Source organism: Lissotriton vulgaris, chromosome 3_1 (assembly GCF_964263255.1).
Source record: "Lissotriton vulgaris chromosome 3_1, aLisVul1.2, whole genome shotgun sequence".
NCBI lineage: Eukaryota > Metazoa > Chordata > Amphibia > Caudata > Salamandridae > Lissotriton > Lissotriton vulgaris.
The window spans coordinates 1,891,327,961-1,891,355,545 of record NC_141689.1 but is presented as its reverse complement, the minus strand read 5'-3'; the positions used below and the strand labels follow the sequence as shown (position 1 = coordinate 1,891,355,545).

General features: G+C 46.4%; 1 protein-coding gene across 1 annotated transcript in view; it reads right to left on the bottom strand.

Moving 5' to 3' along the window:
- Positions 1–3,514: 3,514 nt before the first annotated feature.
- The window catches only part of RXFP1 (relaxin family peptide receptor 1), a 955,071-nt gene continuing 931,000 nt past the window's right edge, over positions 3,515–27,585 (bottom strand). Inside the window, exon 18 of the mRNA XM_086962355.1 lies at positions 3,515–6,797. Coding sequence (XP_086818481.1) covers positions 6,496–6,797 — 302 coding nt within the window. The 3' untranslated portion in view covers positions 3,515–6,495. The remainder of the gene's footprint in view (positions 6,798–27,585) is intronic.

Genomic DNA, 27,585 nt, shown 5'->3' with positions numbered 1-27,585 from the left:
GCACCACGCGAGAATGTTGCTTAACGGCTAGTGCGGCCAACTCTGAAGCTGGGGAACCAGGCTAGAGTCTGGTTTAGGCTCAACCATCCTGTAATTCTGGGCAAATCACTTAATCTCCCTGTGTCTAAAAAAAAAATGAATGTGTTCATCTGTAATGCAACTGGTGCTCATGTAAAGCGGTCTGATGCCGTAGGGTCGAGTTTGCCCTATATAAAATTGCAACAAAAAAAACCCTTCAGATGCAAGAAGCTTATTAATGGTACATTCAGCAGAGGGAAAGTAACAGGAGTTTATTGTGGTAAAGAAGACGACTTTGAGTGTGCAGCAGGTGTAAAATTGGATGAAAGGATTATCGAAGGGTCTTTATTTATCTGCAATTTCTTTGAACCTGTGAATACGAATATTAACCATCATTTAAGGACGATAGACTTGGTTTTGGCTCTTTTCTTGCAAAACCGAAAGAAAAGCATAGGTACTTTATCACAAACCATTGACATTGATAATTGTTATATCCTTAAATTATATGCAAGTACTTTGAGGCCTTACCGTAAGCAACCTTTCCGTGGTACATTGGTTAATCAACCGTGCGTTTTATACTTGAAAGGAACCGGATTGTCACCAAAATTATGGCGTGACTCTTTTTGAGCGATGATCGAATGTTGCAATTAGTTTCTTGAAGGCATATCCAAAAATAACTTTTATAAATCTCAACTGTAACGAAATTCTCCAACGAGAGCATTGGGGAAATATCTCACTGCAATAATATTGTCCCACAAGTCTGGGGAAGGTGAAGGAGAGCTGTTAATCACACCCAATAAATGCCACTGGCCGGTTGAGGTACTTACTAGATAGCGAGATACCTCACTGTGAAAGTGTGCTTAATCACACACACAAGACGGGTAGAAAGGTTCGCCAAACTTGTTTATTAACATTAAGTTATCCTGTCGACCTCAGCCACAGCCTCTATGCCGAGATCCTCTTCACACAGTCGCCGGCGCTCGCTCTGGAATGCTGGTCGCGGTGACATTCGAAGTGATGTCACCGCGAGCAGCTCCATTAGGCGCGGAGCCGCCGGGGGTAACAGAGGTGGGAGATACCACACATCCCCCTTCCCTGCGGAATGAAAAGTGAGAATAAAAAAAGAAGAACAACAGTGTACAGAAATTAACATCATGACATTTTGACCAAAATCCAGTATACAGGAAGTCACATCATAACATATTGATCCCAGTGTCTGGGGGGCCTGGTCACTCTCCTACTAGACCTAACACCTGGGTGTGAGACAGGCAACGGCTTCCTAGCATTGGGACGATTGTTACTTCCCATGTCCCTTTTCTCCTCCCCTTCACTATCGGAGTCATTCCCGGGTGGGTGAAACCTCACTACTCTTCCCAGGTTCCATATTTTCCCTTCCTGAGTCTTCACAGCGTTCTTGAACAGTTTTTTGATCTTGGTTGGACCACTGTATCCCGACCAACTTGCTCTACCCGTAGGTGTCCTGATCTTGATGTTATCTCCTACTTTGAACTCAGCCTCCCGCGTAGATTTGAGACGGTCATATCTTTCCTTCCTTTCCCTCATGGCTCCTTCTTGTTTCTCTAGGCTCTTAGTTTCTTTCGAGTGATCCGACCATCCCTTGTGCCACCCCATCCATCCTGGGGATAGCTTGGTGTTGGGTACCCTTGCCCTGAGCAACTCGAAAGGAGTGACCCCCGTTGTTTGATGCGGGGTGAACCTGTATGCTTCCACACGTCTCCACATCTCTTCCTTCCAGCTCAAACCACTGGCTTTTGCGAGTTGGATGCTTTCCTTGAGGGTTTTATTGAAACGTTCGATCATGCCGTTAGTCTCAGGGTGATACAGGGCACACCGTTTATGTTTGATACCTCTTCCCTCCAGGAAGTCCTCCATCTCTTTGGAACACAGTTGCACCCCATTGTCTGTGAGTAGGCTGCTGGGTAGCCCCTCTCTGACAAATAGCTCTTGCATGAATTCAATGACAACTTTCGTTGTGACCTCGCTCACTAGTCTCACCTCCGGCCACCTAGAATACATGTCCATGAGCACCAGTATGTATGGGGTGCGTACTTCTCCTGTCAAAGGACCCACAATGTCCAGTGCCACTTCCTCCCAGGGTCCTGACGGGGGTGGCCTACATACCATTGGTGGTGTCATTTGCTTCAAGACTTTGTCACTGTTGCAGCACGGAATGCAGTCCCTAATTTTCCTTTCAATTGCAATGTCCATACTTGGCCACCAATAGTTCTCTCTCAGCCTTTGTTTCGTCTTGGTGATACCCATGTGGCCTTCATGGGCTATTTCGACAAGGTTTTCTCTCACCGAGGCAGGCGGTACCAGTCTTGTACCCCTGAACAGGCATTCATCGACCATGGATAGCTCATCTTTGACCATCCAGTACGGCCGCATGCTCTCCTCTTTTTTGTCTTCTTGTTTCCACCTGCTCTTTATTCTGTTGTACACCTTCTCCAAGATTTCATCTTCCTTCATAGCGTTTTTCCATGTTTCTTCTCCTATTGCCCTCTGGATAGCGCAGACATTCTCCATCTGGTGTTCATCCGCCTCAACCTCTGCCTCCTTTACTTCCTCTTCGTTCACGAGTCTTGACAAGCAGTCCGCTGCAAGATTGCGCGTACCAGGGACATACTCGACGCTGAAGGTATATTCTTGAAGACTGACCACCCATCGCCTGATCCTGCTGGAGATGGCATCTAGGCCCTTCTTGCTGAAGACTTCGACTAGCGGCTTGTGGTCAGTACGCAGTGTGAATTGTGTGCCCCACAGGAAGTCTCTGAATTTGCCCAGTGCCCAGGAAACTGCCAGAGCCTCCTTTTCAATGACTGAGTAGTTGTTTTCGGACTTCTGGAGTGATCTAGAGGCGAATGCAATGGTTTCTTCTCCGCCACAGCCTATTTGTGTCACATCATAACGTGCTAACGTGGGGCCATAAAGTCAAACAGTTACGCCACTAACATGCGCGCAGAGGTTGCTGGCAGGGGTCACCTTACTTTCAGTAGACGGATGACAGGCTTGACGGATGGCAGACGCAGTCACCCTCGTGATGTTCCAATCACTGCTGCTCCCTCACTCGCTTTAGAGCCTTAACTGTACTTCACCGCGGCGCTTCCATACACATTCAGCAGACGTCCGCTTCAGTTTCCTCGTTCTTCCTTTTCTTCAGTGTGTTGAGGTCGCAGGAAAGAACCAGCCCTCGTCGCCAGTGTGAAAGTGTGCTTAATCACACACACAAGACGGGTAGAAAGGTTCGCCAAACTTGTTTATTAACATTAAGTTATCCTGTCGACCTCAGCCACAGCCTCTATGCCGAGATCCTCTTCACACAGTCGCCGGCGCTCGCTCTGGAATGCTGGTCGCGGTGACATTCGAAGTGATGTCACCGCGAGCAGCTCCATTAGGCGCGGAGCCGCCGGGGGTAACAGAGGTGGGAGATACCACACTCACATTCTGTGTTTTTGACTTGGAAATTAGTCTTGCCATGCAGAATCTTTATTTAACACACATAAGGGACAGATTTCCAAATTATTAACGCAATTCAGTGCAACAACCAAATTTGCCATGCCTAATAAAATTGGCCTGTTGTTGTGGTCTTCCTCTATGCTGCACAGAGTCACGGAGATGAATATGAGCTTTCTAGCATAGGATTTGTACCGGAAGCTTACCCTTCCAACACAACTTCCTATGTCAAGCCAAACACAGAAGGATCCCAAACACTTGATGAATGATAAATGGAAACATTTCTCCTTTTAGCGCCTGCTTCAAGGAGGCCTTCGTTTTTAAGCGAATCTAAATATGGCTAGCTTAGTAAATTGGGCTTTCCTTAAAAAATGAGGGGTGTTTTTGCATTGTAATGCCCACATGTTGCAAAGCAGAGCTTCGGGCTTTTTGTGCTGAAAAAAGGGGACCTTTCTAGCGCAAAATGCCTTTTGCACTGGAAAGTAAATACCCATGCATTGCTTTGTGACATTTTGCTTGACTATGCATCAGTGGAAAGTGTTGATGAATATGGCCCAAATTCTGCAGGTTTATTTTTTTCCCCGGCCTTTTCTCTGCTATAAATGTTAGCACGTTTAACCTGCCTGAATCTATCAGAACACAATTGTGTGGGTGTGTTAATTATTATGCAACTCATAATCCTCACCCCTGTGCAAACTCATGTCTGCACATAAATAGAAATGTATTCCTGAACATGCAATCAGGGCCTTAGAGGTCTAGCAGTAACCTATTCCTTGAATTGCCAAAAAACACAGCAGGTGTGATTGCCATCATATCTCATGCTAACACATTACGGAATCTGGTACCAGGAGCAGCAGCTCTCATTTAGGATGCCATAGAAATATTCCTCTTTTGCGTTTGTAGTGGATGACTGCTGCTGTGCTTAGTTGTTTTGGGTGTTCAGTGCTCTATAAATGTACTTTGGTGGTTGAACCCCAATTTTCCTAAGTTTAGCTACTTTGTAATTTCTTACAGTTTCCAGCCTTAATAAAACCCTACAAAAATATATATGACTTGTCATTACTAAAGACATACCAGAAAAATATTGGCATGAAATGCATTAGGCCACTGAAGTTATTTTCACAGACTATGCTAAACTATTTTTATTTTAAAAAGTACAACAGCATAATCTTTCTCCAAGTAGCTGAAGGAGGGATATCCAACTCTTTGTAATCTTTGTGCCAGATGTCAGCAATACTCCGGGGATCTTCCCTGCAAGTTTTGGTTTTGACTCAAGTTACAACACTACTGGGTGCAAGTTCATACCATGGTAACATATATAGTTACATTTCCTGTCTCGCTCAGTTTTGGATCATATCTTTTATATTGTATGGGGGTGTTTTAGTGGGTGATGCAAACAGTTGTGATCATGTATCAAGTTGATGCTCAACACTTGTAGCCTGCTCCACAAAAAATTGCTACATCTGCAACGCTAGATTACTATTTATTTGCGGGTGGAGACCTATTAATTTTTGGTATTCACCAACATTTTCAGTAGTACGCTTGGAAAGCTGTGCCAAGTGCAGGCATCGAGACATACTCTTGGGAATGTCAGGTGACTCTTCCTAGCGGCTGTTATTCCTGGTTTGAGTTCTCCATAGCGGGGAAGTCCACACAGGGGAAATGGATCCTTCTTTGCTAAAACAAATTTTTTTTTCTCTGCCAGAGAAATCCCTTTGCCTACATCCTCACCAAATGTGGGAGTATTCCGTTCTCCTTTTCCCATGGAAATCCTGTCCTGCAGGTTGGAAAACGGTTAGATCAAAGTTTTTGGCCGACCAAAAAGGTGTATGCTTGTGGGTGTTCCCAAACTTTCAATGCAAACCACACCATGGAATGCCTTCTTCCCATGCCTTGAGTGGGATGTGCAAGTGCACATTTCTCCATTTCTGTGGCAGAACTGTGTGCACTTTTAAAACTATTTATGAGTGCCAGTAATCCCTTAGAGAACTCCTTTCAGATGGAAAAGGGAAACATTCTGTCGTAAATTATTGAGCACTAGAACAGGCTCCATGCTGCTTTATCTCACTCTGTCATTGAGTGGACCCATTTATATCCTTGAGTACCTGGATAGTTGGGTTTGCATGTGAAAAGATTATTTTATATTTCTGCCCATCAACATAGTTTGAAGACTTTGCATCTCATGCATTTATCTTCAGATATTGTAGTTAACATATTTTTACCCTCCCTCCTTATCCAGTTCCATATGGAATAATTAACTTCTGTATAAATGATTAAAAAAATGATGGACAACCAAATACACTGACTTAGCTCAGGTATTTTTACATTAATATGAATAATGAGCCTAAATCCTTATAGTGCATTTATTCTTTTAAAATTTAGTTTAGTGTTATACCCAGGTATGGCTAATGCTTCTTTCACATAAATCTCTCCACGATTTTCACCTGCTGGTAAATAGTATCGATTGCAGTGGGTTCATAGGATCTGTATGCACGTCCTGTACCAACATCATGAAAAGCGGAAGAAGCTAAACGCCGCGTCTTTAAAAAAATAAATGTTAAGTGTCCATCCGTTTTATACAAACATCTAAAGAAAATAAATTGTGATACAGGATGTCACTGTTAATCTTCACACTCCAAAAAAGGGAAAAGAAAACAATTGGTCTTCAAGTGACAAAGGTAAGTATTTGGCAAGCTGATTGGCTTTAGTTTGATGACACCTTCACCATTCCATTAGTTTAAGAGCATTCATTATGCATTTTCCATTTCAATGCAAATGTTCGATTAATCACAACTATATCACGTTAAAAACCTCCTTCTCAGGAATGACACTCTGACTCTTGAATGTCTGTTGGTGTATAGTAGTTGTCTTCTCTTGGGGCAACCTCTTAGTCATGGATAGGGTACAGTAAATCAGTACTTTGCAGCCAAATGAGAGCAGTTGTAAGGCGCACTGCATACGATTGGATGCAAACCCTCTCACAAATGTTCAATTCAGGTGTTCTCATGAATAGGAGTTCAGTCTCGTGGAATGTGTAGTGACTGACATTTCACATGAGTCCATGAATGCATCCGGCTTGATTAGTTCTGGGGAATTGTCCTGCAGCGGCCACATCTCCACCCAGAAAAATGAAGGTGTGTAGGCCTTTTGATTATGCTTGTTTCTTCTGGACCGCCGCTGCTTGTAGTTAGTCCAAATTTGACCAATCAGTTCTTTGAAGGGTCTTGTGGTGAGGGTGTAAAGAAGTGGATTGAGAGCACTGTTGATTGGTAATATAAAAATGACCACCCAGGAGCTGATGGAACCTGAAAAATAGTACAGGAACAGTTAGATGGAAAACAATATCACATGTAAGATTAATTTAACTTTTGATGCCATAGTTCTGATATTTGAAACCATTATAAATTACTGGTGTTAAGATTACCCAATAATTTAACTGAATTTACTATCGCAGTTGACTGACTCGTTTTTATAAAATTCAAACTTGGGACCTGAAGACTACAGTAGAGCTCGGATTACTTACCTTTAAGCTTCATTAGTTTGCGACATAGCCTTCTTCATCACTGTCCACACAGCATGCGGTTCAGTCTTATCTAGGAACTGAATTCTCTTATTTTAGAAAATATTTTCTTAACCCTTATGAATATGGTTGCTACTGAACTTCCTTTCTATGACCCATAAAGAGTACACTAACCCTACACACACCTTGATATAAAAGCCAAAACATAACCTCACACAATATTTACTTTCCTTAAAGAATTTGAAATCAAGCAGCCTGAAAGAGTAGAAGGGGGAACTAGGACTGTGATGAGGAAGACTACAACTTGGAGTTATGAATCGTACTGCAAAGTAATCTGAGTATTACGTTTCTCATCCGTCTTCCTCATCCCAGTCCCCACAGTATATCCAAGCAAAGTAAAAATTGTGAGATAAATAAAAACATCACTGTTAGAAGTGGGATTCCTGGTTGACTGAGGTATGCACCCAGGCCAGGTAGGAACTACCATTCCTAGTCCGGGTAAGCCAGATACACACTAAAAGATAACCTGTGCTCATCCTCTGGAAGGTTGGCACAAAGCAGTCAGGCTTATCTAAAGAGACAATGTGTTAAGTATTTGTGAAACAGACACACATACACAGTAACACAATGAATACACCACAAACGAACTCCTCAGAGCTTTAGAACAATAGCATATTATATTTTGAACAACACAAGACCAAATTGACAAAAATGCAATGTATAGACGTTGAGATATTATATTTTTAAAACGATATGCAGTAAAGCGCTTTGAAGCAAGTAGCGCCAAAAAGGTTTCTTTAGGTCATGCTGCACCGGGGCCAAGTCAAAGTTTGGGCTGACCGCGATGGAGCTCCATCCGGCTGCAGGACTCATGAAGGCGCCGGTGAACAAAGTACTTTTCCTGGTCGCAAACAACAAGATGTGTTGATCTTCTCCATGCAGTAAAGGCGATGCTTCAATTCTGAAGACGGTTGCTGGAGTCAAGAGGTGTTGAGCGATGAGGCAGATTCTGCCATGCATCTTGGTGAGATGCGTTGATCTCACCAAGCTGCAGCTGTCCAAATCGTCGCTCTCTGGAGGAAAAGCATTGGTTCCGATGCAATGCGCCGATTTTACTCCTGCGCAGTTCTGTTACACACAACCAAGTAATTCATTAAAATCTGTGTTGCAAGCATCTGGGCCACTCCCAGTGAGCCAAGCACTGGCACAGGGGTAGAGACTTTGATATCCCTGCATCTCAAGCAACAGGAGGCATGCCAACAAGCCTTTGAATATCACCTGGAGTGAAGGCAGAGTCCAGCTCTCCTTCAGCAAAATCAGAGAACAGCAGGGCAACAAACAGAAAAGCAGACCTTCCAGATCAGCAGTCCTGTTTTGTTTCCTTTAAGTAGCACAGCAGTCCTTCTGGCAGACCTTAGTTACAAGCTCAGTAGTGACTGATTATATGGGACCAGAGATCAAGTACCCAAAAGTGCCTTTGATGTGAGGGGTGACTTCAAAGCAGCTCTCTGAAGTGAACAAGTATCCCTTTCAACCCAGTCCTGCCTGCCAGGCTATCAGTGTGTGTCTGTGATGGGGTGGGGGTAATAAGTATTTTGTGTTGTGACAGGACACAGCCTAGTCAAGTGTAGTGTTAGCCCCACCCTTCCATCCTGCCCAGGCAAATCCAACGGAATGCAGATGTATGTAGATGAATACTCAGACACACCTATCATTCCTGTGTTGTGGTTTTTAGAGGCAATGCACAGAGTGTAGATGTCACCCTTCCCCGACGTATATTGGAGACAGGCTGACAGACACTGAGCAGTAAGTGCATAAAAACATCCACTTTCTAAAAGTGCAATTTCTAAAACAGTAAGGTTACATCCAACTTCACCAGTAAGGAGGATTTATCATTACCATTCCAGACATACGTAACATGAAAAAGTTACTCCTCTCTAAACAGGAATTACATCCTTAAAGTATTAAGGAATTTCTAATACTAGCAAATGAGAGGAGTAGGCCTCCTAGTAGTGAAAAATGAAATAGGATGTCTGTTACTTCCAGGATAAGCAAATCAAAAAGGTACATGTCCTACCTTTTACTTACCTAGTACCCTGCCTGTAGGGTTACTTAGGGCCTACCATAGGGGTGACTTATCCCCCTCCGCCTGGGACGACTCCTGGTGGCCCTCAGCACTGGGCTCCGCACCAACACCCTCGGACCACGCATGCAACCTGGGATTCATCCTGGACTCCACCCTCACGATGACCAAGCAAGTCAACGCCGTCTCGTCATCATGCTTCAACACCCTGCGCATGCTCCGAAAGATATTCCGGTGGATCCCCACCGAAACCAGAAAGACGGTGACCCAGGCCCTCGTCACTAGCCGACTGGACTACGGAAACAACCTATACGCAGGAACCACCACCAAACTCCAGAACAGACTACAATGCATACAGAACGCCTCCGCACAACTCATCCTCGACATCCCTCGCCATAGCCACATATCAGCCCACCGGAGAGACCTGCACTGGCTCCCCGTCAACAAGAGGATCACATTCAGGCTCCTCACCCACGCACACAAAGCTCTACATGACATGGGCCCCGAATACCTCAACAACCGCCTCACGTTCTACCCTCCCACCCGCCGGCTCCGCTCCGCCAGCCTTGCCCTCGCCATCGTTCCGCGGATCCGCAGAACCACAACCGGAGGAAGATCGTTCTCCTACCTGGCCGCCAAGACATGGAACTCCCTCCCCGCACACCTACGACTGATCCAGGACCATCTCACCTTCAGGAGGCACCTCAAGACCTGGCTATTCGAGCAGTAGCAGCCCCCCCCTCCCTTCAGCGCCTTAAGACCCTCACGGGTGAGTAGCGCACTCTATAAATGTTTTGATTGATTGACTTATAAATAATAATATTAATAATACTCAAATTTGTAAAGCGCTGCTAATCACCCGTGTGAGTCTCTAGGTGTTGTTCCTAGGTACGGGGAGATTAAGTGATTTGCCCAGAATCACAGGATGCTGAGCCAAAGCTGAGACTCAAACCTGGATCCCCAGCTCCAAAGTCGGCAACTCTTGCCTTTATGCCACACACTCTCCCTAAATATGCAATTAAAGGGGAGTTTAAGGCTTGGCAAGTGGTTTTTAAAAATTCAAGGCGAAGTGGCAGTAAACTGTACACACAGGCACTGCTGTGGCTGGCTTGAGACAGGTTTGAAAGGCTACTTATGTGGGTGGCACAATTAGTGCTGCCGGCCTGCTAGTGAAAAAAGAACAATTGATGGACAAAATGTGGAAAAATATAAAACATTCACCCCAGTGAAGAGATCGGGGCGTAAATCCATTGTTGTTTGCTCACTATGACATTCCAGTTTGGACCTAGCTATATGCAAATCAGTCTGGACCCTGCTCCCATGGGAACAGTCCTGCCAGAACTGCCAGGCCAGGTCCTCTCTGGAGTGGAAACAAAACAGGTGATGGACCGAATGTGGATCAATGTCACACATTCACCCCAGTCAAAAGATCTGGGCCCAAATCCATCGTTTTTTTGCACTCCACACCACCCTGGGTTAGACAATGGCGATATGCAAATCAGCTCTGACCCTGTGCCCCATGGGAACAGTCCAGTCCGAACTACAAAAGCCATGTCCTTCCCAGAACGGAATCAAGCATCCGAGGACCGGACCGGTTTCGAGGTAACACCTCTCATCAGCCCGGCTAGCTTGACTCCAGTGGTGTGGAGTGCCTGGGACCCACGTCTGAGCATCCCCAGCGCACTTATAGCGGTATTGCAAACAAAACAGGTGATGGACCGAATGTGGATCAATGTCACACATTCACCCCAGTCAAAAGATCTGGGCCCAAATCCATCGTTTTTTTGCACTCCACACCACCCTGGGTTAGACAATGGCGATATGCAAATCAGCTCTGACCCTGTGCCCCATGGGAACAGTCCAGTCCGAACTACAAAAGCCATGTCCTTCCCAGAACGGAATCAAGCATCCGAGGACCGGACCGGTTTCGAGGTAACACCTCTCATCAGCCCGGCTAGCTTGACTCCAGTGGTGTGGAGTGCCTGGGACCCACGTCTGAGCATCCCCAGCGCACTTATGGCGGTATTGCAAACAAAACAGGTGATGGACTGAATGTGGATCAATGTCACACATTCACCCCAGTCAAAAGATCTGGGCCCAAATCCATTGTTTTTTTGCACTCCACACCACCCTGGGTTAGACAATGGTGATATGCAAATCAGCTCTGACCCTGTGCCCCATGGGAACAGTCCAGTCCGAACTACAAAAGCCATGTCCTTCCCAGAACGGAATCAAGCATCCGAGGACCGGACCGGTTTTGAGGTAACACCTCTCATCAGCCCGGCTAGCTTGACTCCAGTGGTGTGGAGTGCCTGGGACCCACGTCTGAGCATCCCCAGCGCACTTATGGCGGTATTGCAAACAAAACAGGTGATGGACCGAATGTGGATCAATGTCACACATTCACCCCAGTCAAAAGATCTGGGCCCAAATCCATCGTTTTTTTTGCACTCAACACCACCCTGGGTTAGACAATGGCGATATGCAAGTCAGCTCTGACCCTGTGCCCCATGGGAACAGTCCAGTCCGAACTACAAAAGCCATGTGCTTCCCAGAACGGAATCAAGCATCCGAGGACCGGACCGGTTTCGAGGTAACGCCTCTCATCAGCCTGGCTAGCTTGACTCCAGTGGTGTGGAGTGCCTGGGACCCACGTCTGAGCATCCCCAGCGCACTTATGGCGGTATTGCAAACAAAACAGGTGATGGACCGAATGTGGATCAATGTCACACATTCACCCCAGTCAAAAGATCTGGGCCCAAATCCATCGTTTTTTTGCACTCCACACCACCCTGGGTTAGACAATGGCGATATGCAAATCAGCTCTGACCCCGTGCCCCATGGGAACAGTCCAGTCCGAACTACAAAAGCCATGTCCTTCCCAGAACGGAATCAAGCATCCGAGGACCGGACCGGTTTTGAGGTAACACCTCTCATCAGCCCGGCTAGCTTGACTCCAGTGGTATGGAGTGCCTGGGACCCACATCTGAGCATCCCCAGCGCACTTATGGCGGTATTGCAAACAAAACAGGTGATGGACCGAATGTGGATCAATGTCACACATTCACCCCAGTCAAAAGATCTGGGCCCAAATCCATCGTTTTTTTGCACTCCACACCACCCTGGGTTAGACAATGGCGATATGCAAATCAGCTCTGACCCTGTACCCCATGGGAACAGTCCAGTCCGAACTACAAAAGCCATGTCCTGCCCAGAACGGAATCAAGCATCCGAGGACCGGACTGGTTTCGAGGTAACACCTCTCATCAGCCCGGCTAGCTTGACTTCAGTGGTGTGGAGTGCCTGGGACCCACGTCTGAGCATCCCCAGCGCACTTATGGCGGTATTGCAAACAAAACAGGTGATGGACCGAATGTGGATCAATGTCACACATTCACCCCAGTCAAAAGATCTGGGCCCAAATCCATAGTTTTTTTGCACTCCACACCACCCTGGGTTAGACAATGGCGATATGCAAATCAGCTCTGACCTTGTGCCCCATGGGAACAGTCCAGTCCGAACTACAAAAGCCATGTCCTTCCCAGAATGGAATCAAGCATCCGAGGACTGGACCGGTTTCGAGGTAACACCTCTCATCAGCCCGGCTAGCTTGACTCCAGTGGTGTGGAGTGCCTGGGACCCACGTCTGAGCATCCCCAGCGCACTTATGGCGGTATTGCAAACAAAACAGGTGATGGACCGAATGTGGATCAATGTCACACATTCACCCCAGTCAAAAGATCTGGGCCCAAATCCATCGTTTTTTTGCACTCCACACCACCCTGGGCTAGACAATGGCGATATGCAAATCAGCTCTGACCCTGTGCCCCATGGGAACAGTCCAGTCCGAACTACAAAAGCCATGTCCTTCCCAGAACGGAATCAAGCATCCGAGGACCGGACCGGTTTCGAGGTAACACCTCTCATCAGCCCGGCTAGCTTGACTCCAGTGGTGTGGAGTGCCTGCGACCCACGTCTGAGTGGTGTGGAGTGCAAAAAACGATGGATTTAGGCCCAGATCCTTGTACTGGGGTGAATGTAAGACATTGATCTACATTCTGTTCATCAAATTGTTTTTTGTAATTTTCTCCCTGAGTGTACTGGGGTAGCTCAGACGTGGGTCCCAGAGCCTCCACACCATTGGAGTCAAGCTAGCCGGGCTGATGAGAGGTGTTACCTCGAAACCGGTCCGGTCCTCGGATGCTTGATTCCGGTCTGGGAAAGATATGGCTGTGTAGTTCGGACTGGACTGTTCCCATGGGGCACAGGGTCAGAGCTGATTTGCATAAAGCCATTATCTAACCCAGGGTGGTGTGGAGTGCAAAAAACGATGGATTTAGGCCCAGATCCTTGTACTGGGGTGAAGGTGAGACATTGATCTACATTCTGTCCATCAAATTGTTTTTTGTAATTTTCTCCCTCTCTGGAGTGGAAACAAGCATCCTAAGACTGGTATCAGGATATTAGCCCGGATGTATGACGTTAGCACGCATACTATTACCACGCATACCTTTACAACGCGGTATTTACAACGAATACCGTTACAACGCATAGCGCTTTGAGGTGCTGGATAGTGGTAAGTATAATTTTATATTCCAACTCCAGTCCCCGTGGACACTAGGGAAGGTGTTGGATATAAAATTAAACTTATTCCCTATCCTTGAGCGCCCCCCAGCGCAATGCGTTGTAATGGTATGCGTAGTAATGCTTGCGTTGTAATGGTAGTGCGTTGTAAAAAATGCGTGCTAAACGTTGTATACCGGATATTAGCCCTCATCAGCTGGGATAGCTTGAATACAGTGGCATGGCGAGCACGGGACCCACGTCTAGGCATACCCTTCCTTCTTAGGGTGACACATGCAAAAAGAACAATTGATGGATGGATTGCTGAACAATGTCAAACATTCACTCCAGTACAGAGATCTGGGTCTAAATCCCTAAAAGCCCTCTAATAGCATCTGAAGTACAGGCCCTATGTATATGGTGTATCACTTTACAAGGGACTTATCAGTACAAGAAATATGTCAATCAGGTATAAACCCATTGTCATCATGTTTAGGGGAGAAGTACATGCACTTTAGCATTAGTTAGTGGTGGTAAAGTGCTCAGAGTCGTCCTTAGGCCAACAAAAAGTATCAGCAAAAACAGTAGGTAAATGGCAAAAAAAGTCTGTGGAAAGATCACCCTAAGGATGACAGGTCTAACAATCGCTAGCAGAAACTGCAACAGACAGTTGGTATTTATTATATTCACAGCAAAACAAAAGACAAACACTTTATTGTACAGCAGACACTTCAGCTGAATCTAAAGAAGAAGAAGAAATTACCTTTCCCATATGCAGTCTATAATGAGAAGTAAAAGTATTTGGAGAGGCCCAGGCGCTGCTGGTCCAATATCCTTAATTGAAGCCCCCTTCAAAACTGCCCACGATGAAGACATTGCATTTTAGTACATCTACCATGGATAGTAGATGGCAAAGGGACAGCAGCTTTCAAATAGGCAAGTGGACAACAAAAAAAACATTTTAACCCATCTACTTCAAATGGATATATGCAAAGTTGGTGATCCTTATTAGACAACCTAACTGTAGCAAATATGTAATCTACTTGACGGAAAAAAAGATGTTCGTTGGAGAGAGAGAAAGGGCTCTGTGAAGATATAAAGAGTGCCCCAAAACTACGTCTATATAGAGGGAGAAGGAAAACACAGGAAGAACTATGTTCAGAGAGAGGTCGAAAGTTGAAGCCACATCAGACAAAAAGGATGGGTCAGTCCTAAAATGATCCTGTCCTCAATTAATCTAATAAAACAGCCATATTGGTAGGGGCTAAACTAATCTTTTTGAATATAGGTGAATTCTGTACCACAATGAGACTGAAGCTGATGTGGTGAGGACTGGGACCAGCAAGACGAACAAGGAAGGTAATGCCAGTGGTGAGTGTTACCTCACTTAGGGGGTCATTAGGTTGGCGGAAGACCCGCCACTGCCAGCTGTGCGGTGGTGGGCCCTCCGCCATCTGATTGCCAATGTCCCCCGCCATATTACGATGGTGCGTGGAATCGTTTCGCAAGCGTTAGGATTGCCTGGTGAGGCGGACAGGACCGGGGAAATGGTGGCGGTGTCTAGCAGGCACCGTCCGCCAAATTACAATGCTGGCATTAGCCAGCCTTTCCATGGCGGTGCAACCGCCATGGAAAGGCTGGCGGGGATTGGGTTTGGGGGCCCGTTGGGGCCCCTCTTGTCTTGGGGGGAGGTGTTGCTGCACTTCGTGGGTACCCATGGTACCCCCTGCATTTCCCTGAACTGCTTGGCAGGCACCGTAGTGCAGGGAAATGCACAGCATTACATTTTGACATTGAGTACGGTGCAGCAGCACTGTCTGCAATGTTAAATACCCTGGATGCGTCAGCCATACTGGTGGGCGCATCGTGATTGCAGTGGTGGGACAATCGCATGACTGGCGGGCGGTCCCAAATACTGCAACAATGGTGAGCTTACTCATGTCCGCCCACCATCGTAATGAGCCCCTTAATTATCTCTCTGGCTAGAAGAATAATGTTGCGAGCTTAACCGTAACAACTGTTCTCAGGGAGAACAGATAAATACTGTTGGAAGTTTGGCTACTAGTTGAGAGGGGTAAAACCCTACTCCTGCAGCAACCGTACTCTCTCCGGGTGAAACACAAGGACGCACTAAATTGACAGGTGCTCAACTCTCTGGTAGCTTGGTATGAAAGTAGTCAGGCTTTCCTAAGAGGCAATGTGTAAAGTATTTATGCAGCACTTCATAAAGTAATAAAGGGAAAACACAACACAAAAAAAATCCCACACCAATGTAGAAAAAAAGAACTATTTAATAAATGATTTTAGTCCAAATCGATAAAAGCTCAATGAGTAGAGCTGGAGGTATGCCATTTTAAAGATTTAAGATAAGTATAGTGCGTTAAAGCACAAAGCAACACATGCGGTTATGTGGTCATGCAAGTTTAAGTGAAAGTCACAAATTGAGACCCACTGCGATGGGACACGAAGATCCCGTCGTGCATCGTGACCAGTTGTTGCTGGAGATCACCTTGGGGATCACTGCATGCTGCCAAAGCTGTAGCTTGAAGCGCAGATCACGCATTGCCAGGCATCACAACTGGAGCTTTGCGTTGGCGGGTGGAAAGATGTAGGTGCAAACAGGCCCCTTCACTCTTGCAAAGAGCCCAGAACATTAGGATTTCTCATTTTCTTGCAGAGAGAGTTCAACTGATGCCACACCAAGGGTTCAGGACCCGAGAGGCACTTCTTGGGGCTCAGGAACTCACTCCAGCAGAGACCAGCAGGGCTCAGGTCCACTTGCATGTCCAGGTCAGCCGGGCAGATGCAGGGAGGCTTCTGGAGCTTGCTATGTCCCTGTAGCTCAGAACTGGAGATCAGTCAGCTGCCCATTGGAGTCATTTCAGCCTGGGCTGAAGGGTGCAGGTCCAGTCTCCCTTTTCAGCGCCCAGGGCAGCAGAGTGGCAGTCCTTCTGACACCAGAGCAGCACAGCAGCCCTTCTGAGGTATCCACAGGTCCAGAGTTGTACTGAAGAGTTGGGTCTGAGGGTCCATAATTTATGCCTGGTGCCCACTTTGAAGTAGGAGAAGGTTTTGGAGGTTTTCACCCCCAGAGGTGTTTAGAGTTTCCTGCCTCCCTGCCCTGGTCGGAGCTTATCTGGGGATACAAAAGACTAGTATCAAACCCTTCATGAGTGTGCTCAGGCAGAGACTTTGTGATGTGTGTGCTCATGCAAAGGCCTTGTGATGTGCAAGTATGGTAGGTGACAGCTCCGCTCCTATCAAGTCAGAGGTGACCCATGCTGTTAACACCTATTCTCTCACTATATGGAAGCAATACACAAAGATCAACTGCCAGCTACACCTAGTCATGGCACCTTTCCAAAAGTGTCATTTTTAGAATGGTGACTTAAAATTCAACATTACCATTAAATAATATTTTAAATTAGAATTCATTTGACACCAAACTCAGTATTCCTACTTGCTACAAATTGAAGTTTAGCACTTATTAAATGTAATAAGTCAACACAATGTTATTCTATTGGGAAGGTAAGCCTTGTAGTAGTGACAAATATGGATCACTGGTACAACATCAACTCCTATAACATCGAATTACAAAAATATCGAGTCAACAATATCGTATACAAAAGTATCGACAACCAATACACAAACCAGAAATACGACAAACGTTGAAAAATGTAGTTTAAAAAAATCTCATTGACTAAAATATTGACAACAAAAATAAGGAAAAATAAATATCGATAACATTAAAATTAAATGAAACACAACAAAAACATCGATATAAATAATATCGACGACACAAGCATCAATAAAATACATATAAACAATACCGAAAATAACATTTAAACATAAAAATAAACATTTTTCAATAATATAAAAAAATAACATATTCCAAACATTTTAAACATACACTCAAAAATTAAAAAAAATAATAACATTAAATGAAATAAATACACTAAAGATCCAAAAACAAATAAACAAACAATACAACATAAAAAAAATATCACAACTACCATGTTTAAAGAATGGGGAACACGCACATATCCCTGGTTAGCAGTAGTAAAGTGTAAAAGCCAACAAAAACTTAGCAGAAAACAGGAGGATGAAGGCAAAATGTTTGGGGATGACCCGACAGAAAGGGCCAAGTTCAACAAACACATTTAGAATTGTAACTTGAGTCGGATTTTACTAGAGGGAATAATGCTGCACTTATGAATCTAGGAGCATTGCTTGATGGAGAAACAGCACAACATAGTTCAACCCAGCATCATAGAGCTTATTTCAAAATGAGTGTTACAGTGTAGTCCATAGGGCTCTTTGATTGAGAATTATAAAGCAAGTATTGAGGATATTCTTTTGTCAGATATACATCTGACCAATAATATTGTCCATGCCAACTTGAAAAAACTTCTTCACGGAGTGAAAGAAAATGGGAAGGGGTAGAGTGTTATAATGGGCACTAACTGAGACCCATTCCTCCCTACCCCTAAAATACAAAGAAAAGCTTCTTAGAGTGCTGCTGATGGTCTGCTGAAATTATATGTCTGGACATCAGCTATAAGGTGCCATCACAAGTGAATAAGAAACCTAGTCATTGCAGCGGTTTCCAGCTCACCCTGTATTGCACCTAGTGATATTGGCTCTTAACTGGGTGAGCATGTGAAGAGAGCTGCTATTGTTTTACATACAATGGTACTGTGTCAGTTTGTCCGTATGCAATATAGTTTATTTATATACTAAGGCATCTTCAGTGCTATTGAAAAATATTTCAACATGAAGAGCACAGGGACTCATAGGGTATCATTCAACAGGTTTTCTGAAAGAATATTGTAAACAAATCAATCGATAAGTCAATCAATCAGAACATTTGTAAAGCACACTACTTAACTGTGAGGGTCGCAAGGCGCTGGGGGTGGGGTTGGGGAGGGCTGCTGCTACTGCTCGAATAGCCAGGTCTTGAGAAGTCTCCTGAAGGTTAGTAGGTCCTGGGTTTGCCATAGGAGGATGAGGATGGCGTTCCAGGTTTTACCGCCGAGGTGGGAGAATGATCTGCGGCCGGTGGTTGTTCTTCTGATGCGGGTGACGGTGGCGAGGGTGAGGTTTGCAGAGCGGAGCTGGCGGTTCGGGGTGTAGAAGGTATGCCATTCCGGTGTTGTGGAGTGCCTTGTGTGCATGGGTGCGGAGCTTGAAGGTGAATCTCTTGTTGACGAGGAGCCAGTGCAGGTCTCTCAGGTGGGGTGTGATGTGGCTGTGGCGGGGGATGCCGAGGATCACACGTGCAGAGGCGTGCTGTATGCGTTGTAGTCGTTTCAGGAGTATGGCCAAGGCTCCTGCGTAAAGGGTGTTACCGTAGTCCAGCCTGATGCTGACGAGGGCCTGGGTGATCGTTCTTCTTGTTTTGGTGGGGATCCACCTGTAGATCTTGCAGAGCATGCGGAGGGTGTTGAAGCAGGAGGACGAGACAGCGTTGGCTTGCTTGGTCATAGAGAGTGTTGAGTCGAGGATGAACCCCAGGTTGCGTGCATGGTTGGTGGGTGTCAGTGCTGCTCCCAGTGCGGTCGGCCACCAGGAGTCATCCGAGGGGGTGGAGGATCCTCCGTCTTGTCCGAGTTCAGCTTCAGATGGCTGTCCCTCATCCACTTGGCGACGGCTTTCATTCCTTCGTGGAGGTTGATTTTGGTGGTGAGGGGGTTCTTGGTGAGGGAGAGGATTAGCTGGGTGTCGTTGGTGTAGGAGATGATGTTGAGTTTGTGCATACGGGCGACGTGGGCGAGCGGTGCCATGTAGACGTTGAACAATGTCGGGCTGAGGGAGTATCCTTAGGGTACACTGCAGATGATCTCAGTGGCTTTGGAGTGGAAAGGGGGAGGCGGAAGCTCTGGGTTCTGCCGGAGAGGAAGGAGGTGGTCAAGGAGGTGGTCCATTCCAGAGCATTGTCACGGATCCCTGTGTTGTGGAGGTGTGTGCGTAGGGTGCGGTGGCAGACGGTGTCGAAGGCGGCTGATAGGTCCAAGAGGATGAGGGCTGCGGTTTTGACGTTGTCCAGCTGGGCCCTGATGTCATTGGTGGCGGTGATGAGGGCAGTTTTGGTGCTGTGGTTGCTGCGGAACGCGGACTGGGACGGGTGTAGGATGCTGTTCTCCTCGAGGTAGCGGGTCAGTTGTCTGTTGACGGTCTTCTCGATGACCTTCGCCGGGAACGGGAGCTGGGCCAGAAGTTCTTGAGGTCTCTCGGGTCCGCCTTGGGTTTTTTGAGTAAGGCGTTAATTTTGGCGTGCTTCCAGCTCTCTGGGAAGGTTGCGGTCTCGAAGGAGATGTTGATGTACTTGCGGAGATGGGGTGCAATTGTGGCACTGGTTTTGTTGAAGATGTGGTGAGGGCATGGGTCTGACGGAGAGCCGGAGTGGATGGTGTTCATGATTTTGATGGTGTCGTCATCTATGTTGGTCCATGAGAGCAGGGAATCGGTGTGGGTGGTAGCTGTGAGGTCGGAGGTCTCTGTGGCTGTCGGGGCGGTCAGGTTGTTGAAGCTGTCAGGAATGTCAGTCTTCGAGCCACTGTCTGAGGTTGCGGGCGGCGGTGTCGGTGGGGTCGACGGGTGGGCTTCGGGCAAGGGTGGTGTTCAGCTGGTCTTCGGTGACTTTGCTCCAGCTGCGGCAGGGGAACTGTTGGGTGTGGGGATGCGTGATGGGTTTCCGAAAGGTGAAGTGGATGCAGCGATGGTCGGTCCAGTGAAGTTCGGGGGTGTGACTGAAGGTGACAAATTATCAAGAGACTCATATACTGTGTCAAAATATCATTCATCATAATAACATGGTCCTATACTTATAATGGGAACAACCAAAATATTGTGTCAAGAATATAATGTAAGAGACCATCAACCAGAAAAGGTAAAAAAAATTATTTTTAAACAAATATCAACTTTAAAGTAATTTATATAAATTAGTTAAAATAATATAACGTTAAATAGTTGTCATCATTTACTTAAAGATATATTATATATATATTTAATATGTGCACATGCCCAATAAAAAAGCTCCCTTTGCACCCCAACCACAGCAGAAATGTGTAGCTCTATGACTGGAGGAGACTTTCCAGTCAAAAAGATCAACAGTCCGCAAAACATGAAAAGTGTTCATTCATGAGAGTTGTAAACCAAAGTTGTTTATTGAGATAGAGACTCCATAAGTCAACAACTATGGATTGCAACTCTCCTGAGTGAGTGCCTTTCATGTATTGTAGACTGTATATTTAAAGTGCATATGTATATTTAGAGTTATGGGTAATGTAATATGGATACTAAGTTGAATACATTGTGCAAGGTGGTGTGTGAGTAATAATGATTTGAAGGTGATGCGTAAGTTACAAATTATTAGTATAACGTTAGAATTTTACATTTTTTGGTGCAGTTTGTTTGGTTTGTAGTTAAAGAATAAATAAAGTTATATTCATTTAAAGGTGGTGTGAGATGTATGAATTTAAGGTATAACTATAACTATAGCTTTAGAATTTCTAATATTTGTTTATTTTAAGTTTGGTATGTATTGAAAGAATAAATAAAGTTTTCCTAACGATAACAAAGGCTCCACCTTTTTTTTTTTTTGAATTTCAGTAATTTTTTATTTTTCATAAAAATGTGCTCCAAATCATAGAATTCACTGTCATCAAGTGGCGTGTCATTAAGGGGAGTGATTTACAGTAGAGTGGAGGAGAGTGTTGTACACTATACTGTTGTAGAGTTTACTGTTGTAAAGTGGAGGAGAGTGTTTTACAGTGTAGTGTCGTACAGTAGAGTAGAGAAGAGTGGAGGTTTGTGGAATCTCGTAGTGTACAATGTAGTAAATTGATACATAGTGCATTGCCGTGTTGTATAGTTTGGAGGCCTATTTTGTACTAGAGTAGACCGATGTAGTGTAGAGTCAAGTAAAGTGTTATATATTGGAATGGCGTCTTGAACAGTACAATACAGTGGAGTGGTGTGTTGTAGGGTGTTGAACAGTGTTGTAGAGTGGTATAGAGTTTCACTGGGGTGTAGGGGCATGGAGTGAAATAGAGGTTTGTACAATGTAATGTAGAAACATAGGGGCCTATTAGGATGGCAGGCCTGGGTCTGACCGCCAGTGGTGTGGCGGTCCTGCACCAGCAATTAGGATGCCACCGGCACGGTGGAGGTGGCATGCTCATCCACAACATTGTGCGGGAGGTGCACACAGCACCGCCCGCCACAATGCTGTGGCTGCACCTTGTGCATTTGCATGCACAACGTGGCAGGCACCGCGTGGTGCCTGCCACGTTGTGCATGCAAATGCATGGGGGTGCAATGGGTACCCCCCATGTGCACCCCCAAAGCCCCTATTATCCTGGGGGGGCCCCAAATTCAGAGACCGCTCGGCTTTCCATGGCAGCAACACCGCCATGGAAAGGCACATCTCCGCCTGATTTGTAATATGGATGGCGGTCAACGCCACCATAAACAGCCCCTTTTCCGCCCGGTCACCTGTTTGACCGGCGGAAAACCAGCGGATGGTCTTTCCGTCCGCCGGGGTTCCTCCAGCCATCCTAATATGGCGGGGGGAAATGGGAGGCGGGCGGAGGTAAATGTCGGGTGGATTGCCACCGCCATATGGGCGGTGGTGATCCACCCAACATCCTAATAGGCCCCATGTTAATGTTAATGTTAATGTTAAAGGAGCTTATAGAGCGCACTAACACCGATTGGTTTCATGGCGCTGTAGAGAAGACAAGGAGCAGGTTCCGGAGGGCTTTAGTAGTGTGCTTGATTTTAGTGGTATGCTTGCTTATAGAGCCAGGTCTTAGGTGCTCTTCTGAATTTCATGAGGTCTGGGCAGGTCCGGATCTCAAGAGGAAAGGAGTTCCACAGGCGAGGAGCAAGTGTCGCAAATCGACAGCCGCCTGTGCGATTCCGTCTGAAAGAGGGGGTATAAAGAAGGGCACGATGGGCTGAGCGCAAGTTGCGGGAAGGGTTGTGCCTAATTATCAATTTATCAATAAATTTGGGGCTTTTGCAGTGCAGTTATTTAAAAATAGTGCAACCTGTTTTAAAGGTGCAACGCTGGGCCATGGGGAGCCAGTGAGGTTTCCTGAGTAGTGGGGTGGCAGATTGCCATCTAGGTTGATTCAGAATCATTCTGGCTGCATAATTCTGGACCATCTGTAGTCACTTCAGTAAATAGAGAGGTATGCCAAGATATATAGAAGTGGCGTAGTCCAGGTGAGACAGCACCGCAGCTATCACCACCTGGGTGACGGCCTCCTGTGTAAGGAGGCGGCGTACCTTCCTAATCTTCCTGAGTTGGAAACAGCACTTGGAGAACACCTGGCCCACTTGTGTTTTCAGCGAGAGATCGTCATTTAAGGTGACTCCTAGTGTCTTTGCCGATGTTGAGGGAATCAGAATCGGAGATGGCCCCATGTCTGGCGGCCAGTAGTGCAGGCCCCAGTATTTGATGCTGTCCCCTGTGTGTACCAGCTCAGTCTTACCCGGGTTCAATTTCAGATGGTTTTGGTCCATCCAAGCTTGAATGAACCTCATGGTAGACTGAAAGCTGGTAATAGAAATATCGGTGTTATCAATCGTAAAGAGCAGTTGCAAATCGTCTGCGTAATTGAAGACCGTCACATGTCTATCTCTGAGTGACTGGATTAGGGGAAAGATATAGAGATTGAACAAGTGGGGAGACAGGGAGGAGCCCTGTGGGACACCTCAGGAGATTGTCTGTTTGTGGGCAACCAGGTGTCCAAGGCGGACTGCCTGAGATCTGTTCTCTCAAAAAGATTTTAACCAACTGACCGCCGTGCCCTGGATACCGGCCTGGATGACACGGTCGATCAGGATGGTATGATCGACCGTGTCAAACGCTGCCGAGAGATCCAGGAGCACCAGGGCCTGAGGGGAGCTTTTGTCTGCGCGATCGCAGAGTGTATCCAGTACCGTAAGTACTACAGCCTCCGTCGAGTGCGCGGGCCGAAAACCTGCCTGATGGGGCTCAAGGTAGTTTGACTCCTCCAAAAAGTTGGACAAACATTTGGCTACGTGGGCCTCCATCACCTTTGCTAGGAAGGGGAGCAAAGAGATCGGGCGGTGGTTAGCCTTGCATGCTGGATCAGCCCCAGGTTTCTTCAGCAGTGGTACTACTGTTGCTTCCTTAGAAGCTGATGGCACCTGTCCCGATGATAAAGAATCATTCAGGAGGGTACAGGCACTTTCAGGGAAGGCAGAGAAGCAATCTTTTAAAATATGAGGGGGGCAACTGTCTGAAGGGGCACCAGATTGACTTTCACAAGCAGCTCTTGGAATTGCTCTGGGGTAATAGGGGGGAAGCTGCTAAGTGTGTCGTTATTTTTGCCAGAGGCAGAGACAGGGATGATAGAAGTGGGGGATTGTGAAATGCTGGCTTTGATATCCGAGATTTTCTCAATTAAATAATCATTAAGTGAGTTGCAAAGAGTCTGGGTGGGTGTCATTTTAGGGCGGACACTGTCTAGATTGGTTAGTTTGTCCAGTCCCATAGTGTGGAGTATAGTAGCGCACAATGTAGTAGAGTCTTGTAGAGTGGAGTAGGGTGTGGTAGAGTGGGGAGGTGTACAGTGAAGGGTTGTAGAGTGGCATAGAGTGGGGTGAAGTGTCATGCAGTGGAGTACTGTGAAACGGAGTCCAGTAGAGCAGTGTAGCATAGAGTGGAATAGCATGTTCTATAGTGCAGTGGCATGGAGTAGAGTAGAATGGAATGGCATAGTACACAATGGAGTAACGTGTTTGAGAGTGCTTTGGTACAGTGGAGTGGAGTGGTGTGCTGTACAGTGTCGGAAAGTGTTGTAGAGTAGAGTATCACAGAGTGGATAAAGTGAGAGTGTAGTAGCAGAGTACAATGGAGTACCTTGGTGTAGTGACTCAAAGAGTAGACTATATTAACTGGGGTTGAGCGGCATAGAGGTAGTTGCATAGAGTGGCGTACAGTGTCATATAGTGCTATAGAGTAAAGTAGAGTGCTGTATTGAAAGGAGTACATTGTTCTACAGTGTAGTGCTATACAGTGGAGTATAGTTGGTATAGTGGAGGGGCGTAGACTGTTGTTGATTGGAGTAAGTGTTGAGCAGAGCAAGGGGAAGTGGAGTTGGTGTACACTGCAATAGCGTACAGTGGAGTACTGGAGAGTGGAGTAGAGAAGAGTGGAGTAGATTGGGTGGCGTACATTGTGATACCATAAAGTGGAGTGACATAGAGTGGAGTGGTGTAAAGTTGAGTGGACTAGAGTAGAATAGTATACACTGGAGTGGCGTACAGGGTGCATATACTGAAGCAGCATGAAGTACAGTGGAGTGGCGTAAAGTCGAGAGGGGTACAGTGGAGTAGCATACAGTGGAATCTACAAGGAGTTCAGTGGGCCAGTGCGGATCGAAGTTGGCCATGATAACATCGTCGAGCAGCGCATCTTTTATCTTCTGAAACGCGTCATCTTCCTTCTTGCCCCACATCAACTTCGCATCTCCTTTCGTGAGGGCTCCTAGAGGTTCTGCAAGGATCGAAAGGTACAGGAGGAATATGCCTCAGTAGGTGGACATGCTGAGGAAACTGCGCACCTCAGAGATGGAGGTGAGGTTCCGTGACAATTGTAAGTGATGTTTTCGACTCGCACGAATATGGTCGAGTCTGGTATCTACGAACCGCAAATGACGAGTTTAGTAAGTGTGCGCAGTTTCGCTGTGCTAACTTAAACCGTTCGTTTGCTACGTGGGTTTTTCATCTGTACCCACGGGTTCCATCTTAGATACGGCATCCATTTTGTCTCTTGCCCTCAAGTAGCCAGCGAACGGACGTTGTCCGCTTCGCGACCCTGGGACTCCCAAGATATTTGCGGAAGACACATGTCCTTTGTAAGTGTCTTTATGATGAGGGGGGGGATACTGTAAGGCAGATGGCCCCGCTCGAGGCTCATCTCGCCGTGTCGGTTTATTGTCTCAGCCGTGCATCTCATTAGGCACGTCCCTTTGATGCCTGTAGCTCGTGTTTCCCGATACCTCCCCTTTTACACCCTTTCCAATCTCCCCACTGTTTCCATCTTCCTCTGCACCTGTCCTTGTTCCTTTTTCGATCTGTTTTACTGCTGATTGGAATGTACTAATGGTGGGAAGATGGGTTTTTACAGTTGGGAACCGCCAAATGTTTCCGCACTTATGTTCCGGACCTTATGAGTATCAAAGTGACCAAAGCGACCCCTCTTGGGGATAATTGTGGGAACCGGGTTGTAAACCTTTGTCTGCTATGTAAACCTATGGGAAAATCGTGTATAAAAGGAGCGATCCACAGAACCAATTTGAAGCAGTCTCCCTGAACTACACTCGTTGTACTTCCGTGATTTCTGTGTTTCCCTGCAGCAAATAAACCTTGAATCTTTGACGCCGAAGGAAGTGTCCCGTGTCTCTGTCATTCGTACGCCGGAGCAGGTTACCCACAAAGGTTTCAGGTGTTGTCCCCTGGCACCGCTGGGTCTTAAAGAACCCAGTCCTTCAGAGGTTGGTGCGAGAGCTTGCTTGATGGCTTGTGACTTCCAGGGGGTCAACTTGGATGCCATCCTGGTTGAACAGATAGCCAAAGAATTCGATGGACGACTGAAAGAATAGGCACTTGTCTTTATGCAGGGTAACTCAGTGTTTCCAAAGATGCCACAGTGTGGCTCAGAGGTATTGGTGATGTTCAGCTATGGCTGGGAGTGAATGAGAATGTCGTCACCGATGTTCATGACTCCAGAGAGTCCAGACAGTGTTTAGCGTATTAAGTTCTGGTAGACTTTGGCTGCAGAAGAAATGCCAAAGTTTAGTTAGTTGTACGGGCGCAGTCCCAAGTGTGTACTAAACGTGGTGATGTATCTGCTTTCTTCAGCCAGCAGTAGTTGGTGGTATCAGGCATTGAGATCCAGTTTGGAGAACCATCGTGAACCGTTCACATCCGCTATGTTCTTGTCCATGGTGGGCGTTATGTGACGCTCGCATTTCATGGCGTGGTTCAGGAGACTCATGTCAATGCAGAGGTGTATTTTGCCCGGCTGCTTAGGTTTCTCTGCTATCACCATTAGTGAGACCCACTGTGTCGGACCTGATACCTTCTTGATCACTCCCTGCTTCTTGAGCTTGTCAAACTCTTGTTCCACCAGGGACTGCAGGTGGAAGGGGACACAGTGATGGTGCAGCACCACTGCTGTGATAGTAGGGTCAATGTGTAACTTGACTGGCGGATTCTTGGGGCACCTTAGCCTTCTAAACAGGTCAGGAAACTGATCCAGCAGGTCGTCGACTTTGTGCGATTTCACACTACTGGAAAATGATACTAGGCCCAAGTCACCACCCACCAATGTGTCTGCTTCGTTATCTATGATGTGAAACATCGCTGTGACCTTCTGGTTATCTGACTGTACTTGTACTGACATGCGCCCTCGAAGAGGTAGGGGTGATTGATTCCCATATGCAAAGATTTTAGTGTGTGAGGGGGTCAGTGATGGTTTTGGCTGAAGGCGATTGTATTGCTGAATCCCCTTCACATTGACAGAGGCCCCAGTGTCGATGAGGGCCTTGACTTTGGACCCAGTGATGCGGACGATGCACATAGGCTGTGGCCTCCTGTGAAGTTTGAGTTCGCTGGCAAATGAAATGAGGAATGTGTCTTCCTCTTCTTCAGGACATGAGTCTTCAGTCCATCGTTTTTGACGTGGTGTCGGTTTGGCGCCATCCTTCTGGGCTACATTTGTCAGGGACAGTTGGAGGAGGGATCTTGTTGGCGGTTTCCCTCCCCTGGTGTTTTTGTACATGGATTTTGTACAGTGGTGGTCTTCTCTGGGGCTTGGGTGATGGCTATGTCCATCTTGTAGGCCCAGGCAGCAGACAAGTCATGCGACCTTGCTAGGATCAGGATG